Source organism: Cupressus sempervirens, chromosome 11 (genome assembly GCF_028749045.1).
Source record: "Cupressus sempervirens isolate cs-2001-9-10 chromosome 11, ASM2874904v1, whole genome shotgun sequence".
Lineage (NCBI taxonomy): Eukaryota > Viridiplantae > Streptophyta > Pinopsida > Cupressales > Cupressaceae > Cupressus > Cupressus sempervirens.
In genome coordinates this window covers 285116039-285128983 of record NC_143128.1, presented here as the reverse complement: position 1 = coordinate 285128983, position 12945 = coordinate 285116039, and the positions used below count along the sequence as shown (strand labels likewise).

General features: G+C 39.1%; 1 protein-coding gene across 5 annotated transcripts in view; it reads right to left on the bottom strand.

Moving 5' to 3' along the window:
* Window positions 1–12945, bottom strand: part of LOC149529220 (GTP-binding protein-like protein) — a 275708-nt gene that overhangs the window by 18059 nt on the left and 244704 nt on the right. For 2 of the 5 annotated variants that reach the window (XR_016358645.1, XR_016358647.1), the window contains exons 11-12: window positions 7542–7623; window positions 7329–7396 (exon numbers count right to left, since the gene is read on the bottom strand). Coding sequence is in view for 2 of the 5 variants with exons in the window: in XM_089809559.1 (XP_089665685.1) it covers window positions 7555–7623 (69 nt within the window). In the remaining 3 variants the exon portion in view is untranslated. Of the gene's footprint in view, window positions 1–7314; window positions 7397–7541; window positions 7624–12945 lie in introns of all 5 variants that reach the window. The other 3 variants (XM_089809559.1, XM_089809560.1, XR_016358646.1) reach the window with 2 other exon arrangements.

The window sequence follows — 12945 nt, the reverse complement described above, 5'->3', positions numbered from 1 at the left end:
AAAGTTGTCGAAGGGACTTTCCTGCCCTGCACGCACCTAGTTCCTTAGCTGAGCATCACGATGGCAAATCACACGGTGACAGAGGACTTTTTCATAGTGGATCTGGCCGACATGGAGGTCATCCTCGGCATACAGTGGATGGAGACGCTTGATGAATACACTCAGAGTTTCAAGCGAATGGACTTCACTTTCGTGGCTGATGGGAAGAAGGTGGTCCTCCGAGGGATGGCAAATTAAGGACCGAAGGAAGTGTATGCACATCGGATGGAGGCAATCCTATGGCATGATGATGTTGCATGGGTTGCACAATGTTTCATCTCGGCAGAACCTATTAAGGGGCACCGAACACCTCCACAGGATAAAGAGCTTCAGGATGTTTTAAGTAAGCATGAAAGGGTTTTCATAGATATTCCTCCTGGCATACCGCCGCATCGAGGATTTGAACATACAATAGAGTTGGAACCAGGAGCGAAACCTGTCATAACCACACCGTACCGCCACCCGAAGAAGTTCAAAGATGAAATTGAACGGACGATCCAAGAGTTACTTGATAAGGGATTGATCTGTCCCAGTTCTAGCCCATTCGCATCATCAGTGGTGTTGGTCAAGAAGGAGGATGGAACGTTGCGTATGTGTGTGGACTATCGCGCACTGAACAAGAGGACAATAAAGAACAAGTACCCCATTCCCAGGATAGATGAGCTACTGGATGAATTATATGGTGCGGTCTATTTCTCAAAAATAGATCTTCGTTCTGGATACCATCAGATCCGAATGAGGGAAGAGGATGTGGAGAAAACGGCCTTCCGTTGCCATTACGGACACTATGAGTTCCTGGTCATGTCATTCGGGCTGACCAACGCACCTGCTACATTCCAATCATGCATGAACCGCATCTTTAACAAGCAGTTGCGTAAGTATTTGTTGGTGTTCTTTGATGATCTTCTCATTTATAGCAGGACGTGGGAGGAGCACCTGAAACATTTGAACGAGGTTCTAAGCATCATGGAAGAACAGTCCTTGTTCGCCAAACAATCCAAATGTGAGTTCGGAATGATGGAGATATTGTACTTGGGGCATGTTGTCAGTCAATATGGGGTTCAAGTGCATCAGAAGAAGATCCAGGCTATCCTCAATTGGCCTCCCCCGAAATTACTCACGGATCTGCGAGGGTTCTTCGGATTGTGCAGCTACTATAGGAGATTTTTCAAGGGTTTTTCTCAACTCAACGCACCTTTAACAGATCTGACGAAGAAAGGGGCTTTCCAGTGGAATGAAGAAGCGCAACTCACATTTGATAGGTTAAAAGAGGCCATGAGCACTTGTCCAGTGTTGGCATTGCTCGACTTCACCCGACCATTCATTTTGGAATGCGACGCGTCAGGGGAAGGCATTGGAGCAGTTTTGATGCAGGACAGACACCCCATCGCCTATGAGAGCAGGAAGCGTACACCAGCCGAGCACCTGTATTCCATCTATGATAAGGAACTGTTGGCCATTGTTCACGCACTGACCAAGTTTCGGAAATACCTGGTTGGTGCCAAGTTTGTTGTCCGTACGGATCACAACAGTCTAAAATATTTCCTGGAGCAGCAGGATCTGAACGAATGGCAACAAAAATGGGTAAGCAAGGTTCAATCTTTTGATTTTGATATTGAATATGTAAAGGGGAAAAACAATGTTGTTGCAAATGCCTTGTCTCGAAGACCCACCATCTGCTCACTAGAGCAAATCTCAGCCGATTGGAAGGCACAATTACTGGTGGAATATTCCAAGAATATTTTTGCTTGCGAGATAATGGATGGTCACATCCACGATGATTGTTATAAGGTGGTGAATGATATCATTTATTATAAGGATCGGATCTACCTAGTGCCTGAATCAAAGTTGAAGAAAAAGATCCTGAAGCACGTGCACAACTCCCCTCTGGCTGGTCATCCCGGCTTCCTATACAGAAGTATGAGGGAGAGGTTCTCATGGAAGGGATTGAAAGGGGATGTATTGCAGCATGTCAGAGCATGTACTGTTTGCCAACAAAACAAATCCGAACACACTCTTCCTGCTGGACTGCTACAACCTCTGTCGATTCCTGAACATAAGTGGGAAAGTATATCCATGGATTTCATAACAAGTCTTCCCAAGGTGAACGGAAAGGATTGCATCTTCATGGTAGTTGACCGATTGACAAAGTACGCTCACTTCTTCACCATCCCTTCGGACCTCCAAATTGCACAAATCGTCAATCTGTTTTTCAGAGAAGTCTTTCACCTACACAGGTTACCCCGAAACATCATCAGCGACCGGGATAGACGCTTCATCAGTATCTTCTAGACAGAATTGTTTCGGATGGCAGGAACTGAACTATCACCGAGCACAAGTTACCACCCCCAAACTGATGGCCAAACTGAAATTGTGAACAAATGGCTCGAAGGTTATCTACAGAACTACGTCTCAGCAGAACAACGGGCATGGGTGAAATGGATCCACCTCGGAGAATACTGCTACAATACCACTTATCACATGTCGATCGGAATGACACCATTCAAGGCTCTATACAGGCACGAACCACTCTCCTTCCTCGATACAGTGTTGAGTGACAGTCGCGCTCCAAAGGCGAAAGATTGGCTTCAAGAAGGACAGGACATTCTGAAGAGTTTGAAAGAAAACCTGTAGCAGGCACAAAACCAAAAAAAGGTATATGCTGACAGACATCAATTAGAGAGGAGTTTTGAAGTGGGGGATTTGGTCTATCTCCGACTACAGCCTTATCGACAGTCCTCACCTGAATGGAACAGGGAAGGAGAAACTAAAGCCCCGGTTTTATGGTCCCTACCGCGTGATCCGTCGCATTGGTGAGGTAGCGTACGAACTGGAGCTTTCTGAAGTAGTCGCATTCATAATGTCTTCCACGTTTCTTGTCTGAAGAAGGCTATCGGGCAAAACATCTCTGTCACTACAGATCTTCCACCACTCAATGAGGGGAAACTCATCTTGGAACCTGTTGAGATTCTCAAAGTACGCGAAAAAGTCTTGCGTAACTGAACGGTGAGAGAATACCTAGTATGTTGGCAACATCTATCGCTGGACGATGCAATGTGGGAAGGCGAACACATCCTTCAGCATCTGGCACTGCATTTTCTTGAGGACAAGCAAATTTCGAGACGGGAGGACTGTAATGTTCCCGAACAGAAATAAATGTATTTAATTATGTGTAACGGGCCGATTGTTTAATTTAACTCGGACCCAAATTTAATTTTTGTCATAGTAGAGTGTGTCGCCGTCGGCTAATTTTGTACACCCTCGAAAAGCTTTTTCCGATGGGTATTTAAGCACGGCTCGTAGTAGTCGATAGGGATGCTTTTGGAATTTGATATCTCTGTTTTGTGGATTCCTGTTGGAGTTTGGCATTGTTCACTATTTCGGAAGTGAAAGACCTTCCCTATTTGGCTTGCACGGTTTCGGTGAGAATCAGCCCTCACCCTATTCCATTCGGTTCATCGTTAATGTATTTGACAAATTGTGGATTTTTCCTGTTAGTGAATCAATGGTCTCTGTGTATGCAAATTGTGTTGTCTTTTGGAGTGGTATCTATTATCTTGAATTTATATTTTTCATTTGGCACTGTTGGCAACTGTACGGCTATTCCAGTTGGCTTCCTCATCACTGTACAGACTCCATTCTCAGATCTTGGATCTACGTGTGATGTGATACATTTCTATCTGGCTTTCCGACACCTATCTCTATGGTTGTTTTCATTCTCAATCTATTGATACCAATCTCTGTCACTACACGGCATTCTGTACGGACTTCTCCATCACCTTACGGCATTTGTAACCGTACGGCCTTTTATCTTTCCCCACCCTCCATACGGACCCACCTTCACTTTATATATCATTGTACGGCTGTGAAGTCCTTTCCCCCCCTCACCGTACAGACTCTTGTGTATTAATTCCATTCATGTCAAGTGAGGTCACCATACGGCCATAACATTGCCGTACGTCCATCCTCTTTCACCATACGGCATATCACAGCCAACTGTACGGCTATCTTCGACCCTCAAGAACATCATACAAATCACCTGTCTCCTAGCAATTTTAGGGGCAGTCAATGTCTTTGGTCTCAGGAAGCACAAGGGGCTATTACATCAGCCAACATTTGAAGAGAGACCAAGAAAGTCTTACCATTAAAAGCAGCCATCATCAATGATTGATATTGAGGAATAAGGATTGAATTAAATCAACTAGGTAGGTATTATGAGGGAAGAGTCATCACAGTCACTAATGATCATGATTGTCTAAGGTGGAACCCGATGGTAATAGGAGAGCAGTAATGGTTGATCAGCATTATGACAATCATAATGGCTGTAATGTTCCCTCTTTTGGATCAAGGTTGAATGCTGTAACCTGTAAAAATTTGTTAGTATGATATGGGAAAAAATGTATATTAACATGCTAGAAATATTGAACAGAATAAACATTAGACTCACTACTACCCTTGCTAACCTCTCCTAATCCCTCGGAGAGAGACTTTTCTCAAATCACCTAACCCTCTGGTGAGAATTACTTCTCGACTAGGAAATCATCATATTAAGAGTGTCTTCCTAAGGTCTCTGTTTTGGGATCTCTAATCAAGCACTTTACTTGGTAGAGATCCCACCTCTAACCAAGTCTCTTATCTCTGACATATGCATATGTTTGACCACTACTATATATATATATATATATATAGTCTCTTAAAGATTTTCTATGAATCTCTCTCTAGGATTCCCCTTAAAGAATCCTGACATTCACTTTGGAATGCCCTCTATTCCAATGAATTTCTTTTACTAAGCTCTTACTTGGCCCCTATGTAAAAGATCTTCAGTGTCTCTCTTATTCTTCAGGGATAGATCACTTATATATCTATACCTCTACTGTCTGGTGGATTATGAGATGATGTAAGGTTGTTCCAATTACACTACTGTGTTGAGCCCAAACCTTCCTCAGTAAGTTTATGATGATTTTGAGATTTTCTGAGTATGTGGAATATGATGACAACATGCTCAGTTTAGCCCGAGCTCGTTCCTTGATTGCTAATCAAATGTCTTGGCTGCCATCAGGTGTGAAAGTCTGCTCTACGTCTGTCCAGAGCAATCTGAGCTGCTGTATATAAGGTTTGGTGCCTGTCGTACTTTCTTATCCCCACTGATTGGAAGTGGGTGAGTCACTCTGTCATCTTGCAAGGAAGGTCAATCCTCTGTCTTCGCTACTTGCTCTGGCCTCTACCCGTAAACGCCCAGTTGTACAGTTGTTATGTCTTGTTTGCCCGATATTCCTTTGTTATATCATTCTGCCTATATCAATGGAATTGTCTTATTATTTGCTCGCAATACTTGGATAGGGGGTGTATTCCTCCATCAGCTTATTTTCTTTATGAGTTGCAGATGTAAAACACGAGATCCTCGTTTGCCCTTGATACTTATACCTCTTGAATGTGGATGGATGTGTCGCTTGGAGTATATGATGAGTTCTTAGATTATTATTAGTTTGGTGTAGTAAGATGCTATCACTTTATTTAGAAGGATAGAAAAGTCATTTATTATATCATAAATATATTATAATATAATCATTATATATTATAATATAATATGTTATATCTTATTTATATTTTTTTAAAGCATTTTTTATATTATAATTAAATAATTATAATATAATAATATATTGTATATTATTTACTTAGTAATAAAAGAAAATTGTTCTTCATTTATTTAGGAAATTGCATATATATGCTTATTTTGGGGTTATTACAATGGCAATGATGAGTATCAATGGACATAATAGAGTTTTGATCAATATCAGAATAGTGATTGTGTTTATGGAAGAAGTCAATATCCGATTACAACATTATCATCATCAGATCTACCATAACTACATATTGGCAAGAGGAGACCAGTAACCAAGTAAAATAGCCCATCTATACATTATTTGTGGGCTACGTTGCTGGTTTGGATTCCGGTACAGATGTGGGTTCGAAATTCATCTAATTTTTTTTGGGCTTGGGTTTGGATTCATTTTGGATTCATCCGTACAAAAACATATGCTTTTTAAAAATATGTGTGTGTGTGTGTGTGTATGCAACAAAAAATAAATCCATACTTGAATCTGCTAATTGTAAAGGAACATAGCATAATACACCACCAAATCTATGTTTCAGTTCAATAGGACATTAATGGCATCATTTAGCACTACATACAACTTTATACACTTGCTTGGTCAAATGCATGGAACATATTTCCATATCATGGGGACAGTTTGAGAATGAAAGAAATTGTCAGAAGATAAGTGCACTTATCTGGATTTTTATTTTGTATTGGTTAGAGCATTTCTAGCCAGGGTATGTCATAAGGTGATGCAAATTTGAAGTCCCGGATTCAAACATATCATATCTTTTTAAAGACATTCCACTATAATCATCAATTTAAATTTCACCTATAGTCAATTTGGATTTCCTTTATAAGCAAGTTTTCATTTTCATACACAAATGCATAAAAGACATAAACATCTTTTTTAGGGTTGAGAGGTCAACAAAACACTTTAAAAATTCTTAAAAAAATGTTCCGAGGCCAAATTCAGCCCAGGTCTAGACAGAAAATTCTTCAAAATTTACTGCAAATACTGCCTGGGTTCCGCTTACAGAATTTGCAGCAAATTTGCAGCTCTACAAGAGAATTTGGAGAGAATTTGACAAGGACCAGACTTTGTACAGAACTGAACCAGACTTTGAGGGTTGCTGGAGAGAATCTGGTAACTTAGTTTGTGGGTAATAACTGGCAAGAAACCCATGAGTTGCATCATATTCGTCTGGAACTTGCATCTAGTGTTTGGAACTTTGGATGCAGTGTTTTGCCCAATTTCTACCCTTGTTCCTCTCAAGAATTGAACCTAGAACTCTATTATGTAATGCCTTATAATTTCATCACTTGAGCGAATCCTATTCAACAGCCACAAAAATCATATTGTCATGCCTAGTTCTTCTTGTTTCCTACTTTTGAAACTATGACTAGTAAAAGATAATTTATGAACATTATTTTTTGCAATGAGCTGTTGCTGAGCTGGTATTTAACAGTATAATCTTTTTAAACCTTATGTCAACCTATACAAAGGCTAGAGGAACCTTTTTCAAGCACCATGGACCAATAAAAATAAAAATAAAAAATCATTAGCAGAATAATCTTTGTTTAGAATGTCTTCTTCAAGTTTAAAGAAAGCAGTTTAAATAATAAACTCCCTACTCCATTCTCATTTGCAGTAAAAACAAAGATTTGGAGAAACTGACATTAAGGTTGGTACCTGTAGGAGATTGCAATAAGAGTTCCATGTAATGTAAATCCTTTATGCAAGGGCAAGGATTTGAGATCCTGACAAAGGTGATGGAGTAAACATAGAAGCCTTTTTGTGATTATCATTTATTGCCTACTAAAAAGATACACAATGATTCGATACATAGTGTTTTAGGATTTACATTATTTGTTGGTAATAATTGAATATAAACCCATTACCTACCTTCAAAAATAGATTACACATTAAACCGGAACAGCACCACGTCTCCTTCTTGTACAATATAATCCTTTCCTTCAGATCTCATCTAAACATGCATCCAGAATAAATCCCCCGTTAGACAATCTAATAATGTCAAGACTCAACACTAAATCAACTTGCTCAACAATTACTAACATTCTTGAGCATATAAGTTAATGTCAGATAAGGTATATTTAAACATTGAGATCTAGACAATTGTTATAAGATAAGAAAACAAAATATTCACTGTGTATCCTATATTTCACACAAAGTATCTCATACAATAGTCTGCTATGCACCCGTTAGATCCACAAAGTTACAATTCACGGAGAGGACAACATCATAATTTAATATGTTACCAAAATCATATATGCTGGTTTGTGTCAACTCATTTTTCCATTCTCATAAAATTTTTTCCAGTGTCAAATGAATCATTAGGGGCTTATTTAAAGTACACTTCTTATTCAATATATGCTGGGTGGGATTCAAACTTGGCACGATGTACCTACAGCTCAAAGCATGGATGCAAAATCTTTCAACTCGTTAGAATACATTTGTGTCCAGAAATATTATAACTAGAATAACCGGTTGCATGCCTTCAAATGACCAAATATTTTTTGCTATGATATGAGTGTGATCCTAAAGGTAGGTACAGTAAATTGCACCACTTCCAAATATTATAAATGGTATGTTGTGTCATTGTGGAAGAATTTAGTCTACTTTAGTGCATAACTTAAACATCAATAGATGTTATGTTCTTTGAGTTATTCTCAGTAGGTTTAAAAGAAATGTAATGAATTATTCGCACAAGACAATAAAATTCACAATACACCAATAATAAACCAACCATTACCTCCTATAAATACAATACTTATCCCATGGAGACTGCTCAAGCCAAGCTAAATACCTGCATTAAACTATGGATATGATCATACACCTTAATTAAAGGTTATACTAGCTACAAGCCAGCTACACATATACCCAGGCATGCTAGAGGTTAAGGGTATTGCATGCCCCTTCCCTCAACATAAAAATTGCTTTTTAATATTGACATTCCCTACATGCTTTTGACAAAACTATTCATTGTTAGCTGCAATTTAGTTAGTAGGAATAATACTTAATGTTTGGATTAGTCATGGCAATGTAATTACAATTGGTTTTGCGTAGTCGTAGGAAAAGACAATTGGATGCTCAACCATCTACCGGGGCGTTTTATATATGTAAACTACCACCGAGAATATGTTACTTTTGTATACGACATTACATGGAATAGAAGTATATCATTCTGCCAATATTATGTGTATGGTGTTTATTCTGGATTATTATCTTCTTCATGTTCTTGTGTGAACATTTCTATTTACTCTGTGTAAAACAAGTAACCCGTAGGGAGTAAATCTTTCGGCACCGTTGCTAAGTTTGAACCTAGAGGTTGAGGAAACACAAATAGGTGGGATGGCAGAATAATAGGTTGCAACTTTGATCAGCAAGTATTAGTGACCGACAACGATATCGAGAATAATCAAGAAGAGACCCAAGAAGATTAGTTGACAAAGGATTTGGTTCAAGTGTGGAAACTCTTTGTTGACCAGTACATGCAGCGAAAGGCTCGAGATAGAGTGGTCTCAGCTAATAGGGTATGTGCCAAACTCACTATGAACATAAATGTGTATAATCTTTTAGGAAGCCTTCCAAGATTATTGTCTTGCATATTGATTAAATTCTAAGAAGGGCAAGAGAGAGGGGACACTGTAGGCAACAAATAATACAACGGTGCGAGGACCAGAACCGGAGGGAAGACGAACGTGACAAAAGTAGATGTCATAGCTCTGGCTATTCAAATAATTAACGCCCCTTCTACTGAACAAATACAGAAGGATATCTGCTAGGAGAGAGATAGAAGAAGAAAGGGAAGTAGAAACCTCTTGAGAAGAGCTCTGCAAATCCAGCAAAAAAGTGAGAGGAGATGAAGATTGCAAAGAATTGTCAATGAATTTCGAAGTCTCCCATAAAGCAAGAGTCGAAGTGTCAACTGAAGTCAAAGTGGAGGAAAGTCGAGGCCTAAAATAGAGAAGGCAAAACACAACCTACAAGACAAGAGTGGAATGAAATTGCAAGAAACTTACCACTCCTTAAAGAGCTAGGAGAGGACCTTGCCAACCAAGTGAGCAATCTGTTAGTACAATGGTGACTAATAAAGAGAGTTCAGAGTCTAACCCTGTGTGGAGCGAATTATCTCTACCCTTTGCACGAGGGAAAGATTAGCAGGAAAGAAACCTCCACAGGGAATAGCAAAATTATTTTGAACACCCTATTGGGCTTTAAGAACCTGGTCATATCAGGGATCCCAAGGATATAGAGACTAGCACAAAAAACATTGGGGAGAAAGAAGCAGTGGTACAAGGGAGGTAACCAAGGTGTGTGACACCAATGGAGGGGTTTATAGCTCGCCCATGGGTAAAGGTGCAAGTGAAGCATAGATATGTGAAGGAAATGCCAATCCACTTAAGTTTGACATGCACGGTGTCGATTGAACAAGAAAGATAGTAAACACCCTGAAGAAGCAGATAGTCCTGAACTTTATGGGGGATTGATCAAAGGACCTTGCCCACCATTGCAAAACATGTGTAACTATATGGGAGGCTAGTGTTGAAGACAACCATGACTATTGGTTGAAGGCATTTCTTTCTACCTTACAAAGAGTCGCCATCTACTAGCACATAGATCTACCTAGAATTTAAGATGCTACAAGATAACGATAAGGAAGTAGTAGAAACCTACAACATAGGATAAGAAAAGAATGAGATCGTGGGAGCCCACAATTGCAGGCTAAGAGAAATCATTTGTAAATTGGAAAACCACTCAATCAACAGACTAAAAAAGAGGTGGTTTGTTAAAAGACTAATTCTGTCCTTAGAAGAAAATTAAAGTGGTATCCCCCTCTTCCTATGCAAACACCTATAACTGCACAATAGCCATCAAGAGTGAGAAGATGTCTAGAGGGAAGAAAGGGCCAGTGATGATGACAATACGAATGACAACACTAACAGAGAATCCAAGACCGTAAAAGCTCTCAAAAGGGATATGATGCAAATGATGAAGAAGATAAGAGCCGAGAAGAAGCTACGAGGGATGGAAAAGAATTGTGGTGTACCAACTATGGGGTTTAGAGCCACACAAAGACGAACTACCCAAAGAAGTTCTTTTACGACATCTAACAAGTACTGGGACACACCATTAACGAGAGCCTGTACAACCTGAAAGCCAACAACACTCGAGAACTCTTCACTCAAGGAGAACATGCAACTCTACCTATCACACCACATAGGCCACCTATAAACTCTAATACCTCACCAAGTGGATACTACAACAATTGGTGAGGAAACAACAACAATAAGATTAATAACAATACACCTAGAAGTGACACCAAGTACGATGCAAAGAGGCGACCCATGATACAATATTGGAGATGCAACAAGTGGGGTCACTTTCCATGGGACTATTAAAGTGGGCAAGGAGGTGGAAGTATGTTGTGCAAATGGTGCAGTCTAGATGGCCATGAGGATGTTGGTTGTCCCAAGCAAAAAGGGGTAACCATGTTGGACATCACAACCTTAAGGAGGAGGTGTTGGCAATCACCAAAATCGAGGCCAACAAGGTGCCATACATCAATTCTTGTATAGAGAATGAAAGGTTGAGGGAAGACAAGATCGTCATTGAACGAGCAATGGATGAATATCGAAGGATGTAAGATGACAGTGAAATCACTCCCCTATGGTCAGTGTCGAAAAAGAACATTATTCAGTAGATGTTTTAATTCCATCTTAGAAAGCGAGAAAAAGTTGTGGGTGGTAACACTACTAAAGGCTCGTTGAATCCTTAAATTTGGCCAAGTCTAGAATTTTATTTGGAAACTCCCAAAAACTAAAATCTTTATCATAACTCCTATGAAGCTAAAACCTATCTCAAACATCCTAATAGTATTTATATAAAAATATAACTAAAAGCTATAGACAATATAACTTAAATGTTACATTTTATATAAATCCTCTCTCCCTCTACTGAAGAAATTGACTTAAAGAAATGGGGAATTTACTTGCAAATGACTAATCCTCACACTAGGTCGAAATCTGACCATATCTTAGGATTCACAATCTTAACACTCTACAAATTTCACTCCTTGTAAAAGCTAGTTTCAAGTGCAAATTGATGAAAAAAGTGAAGGAAAAGCAAAATATTGTATTTTGGGAGTGAAATCATAAACCAATGTAAACGTGCTAGAGGGAGAGTGGAATCCACCACTCTCTTAGGATTCACAATCCTAGGAGAAGTGAAACTTCTATCCTCAAAAATGAGGAATAGATCATGATGCAAAGAAACTTCAACAACCCCATGATTGAATCGATCAATGAGAATGAGATGAAAGTGATGGTAAAAATGTGGTGAAAGTCCTAGAGAAAGTGGAATCCTATGCCCTCTTAGGATTCCAAATCCTATTAAAGGTGGAAATTCTGCCTCCCCGATCTGATCTATAAAATTGAAGAGCTTAAGGAGAATTTGAAAGTAAGACCAAAGATAACAATCATGACAATGGTGATCAAATCCTAGGAGGGCTAAGAATTCCACTCTCACAAAACAATTAATTTACCTCACTAAAAATCAAGACCAAACAAGAACACAAAAGAAACTCTAAGAATTCCACCTTTCGCAAAACAATTAATTTGCATCACTAAAAATCAAGACCAAACAAGAACACAGAAGAAACTATGAGATGTTTGATACAGTGGGTATGACGAAATGATGGTGTGAAATGTAATGGGCACCCCTGAATGTCCCAAAAAACTAAACCAAATTGCTGAAAGGAATTATGTCAAACAGTTTGCATTCAACCTCTTATTTCTCCGTTTAATGTTTTAAACCCCTTATAACTCCGAAAATCAAACGTTTATTTGTTTGTTGTGTTTTGTGCATGGAATTGGTATCATACAACATAAACAAGAAAGAAACTACAATAATATGCAAAGTGGAAATGAACTGCTGCCACTAAAATGTTATGTTCAGAATTCATAAAATCAAATACATGGCAGATTTATCAACTCACTAATTACTTCAGCATTATTGACATAATACTCCAGCCCATGCTTTCGAACTTGTTGCTACAATACTTTGTCCTTCAATCAGTCCACTACCTTCGTAATATCATCCCCTCAAAGCGGCATAAGAGCCAGACAAGTAGTGAAGAAAATATGAGCAAAATACCAAATCTGCCTGTAGCTGGAAATGCAACTAAACTGCCTGATAATGAAGCCGATAACAAAGAATTCCAAAGGCCAAACCCCAAGGGAATGACGTCTAGAATGTTACAAGAGAAGATAAATGTCCTCAAATGCCA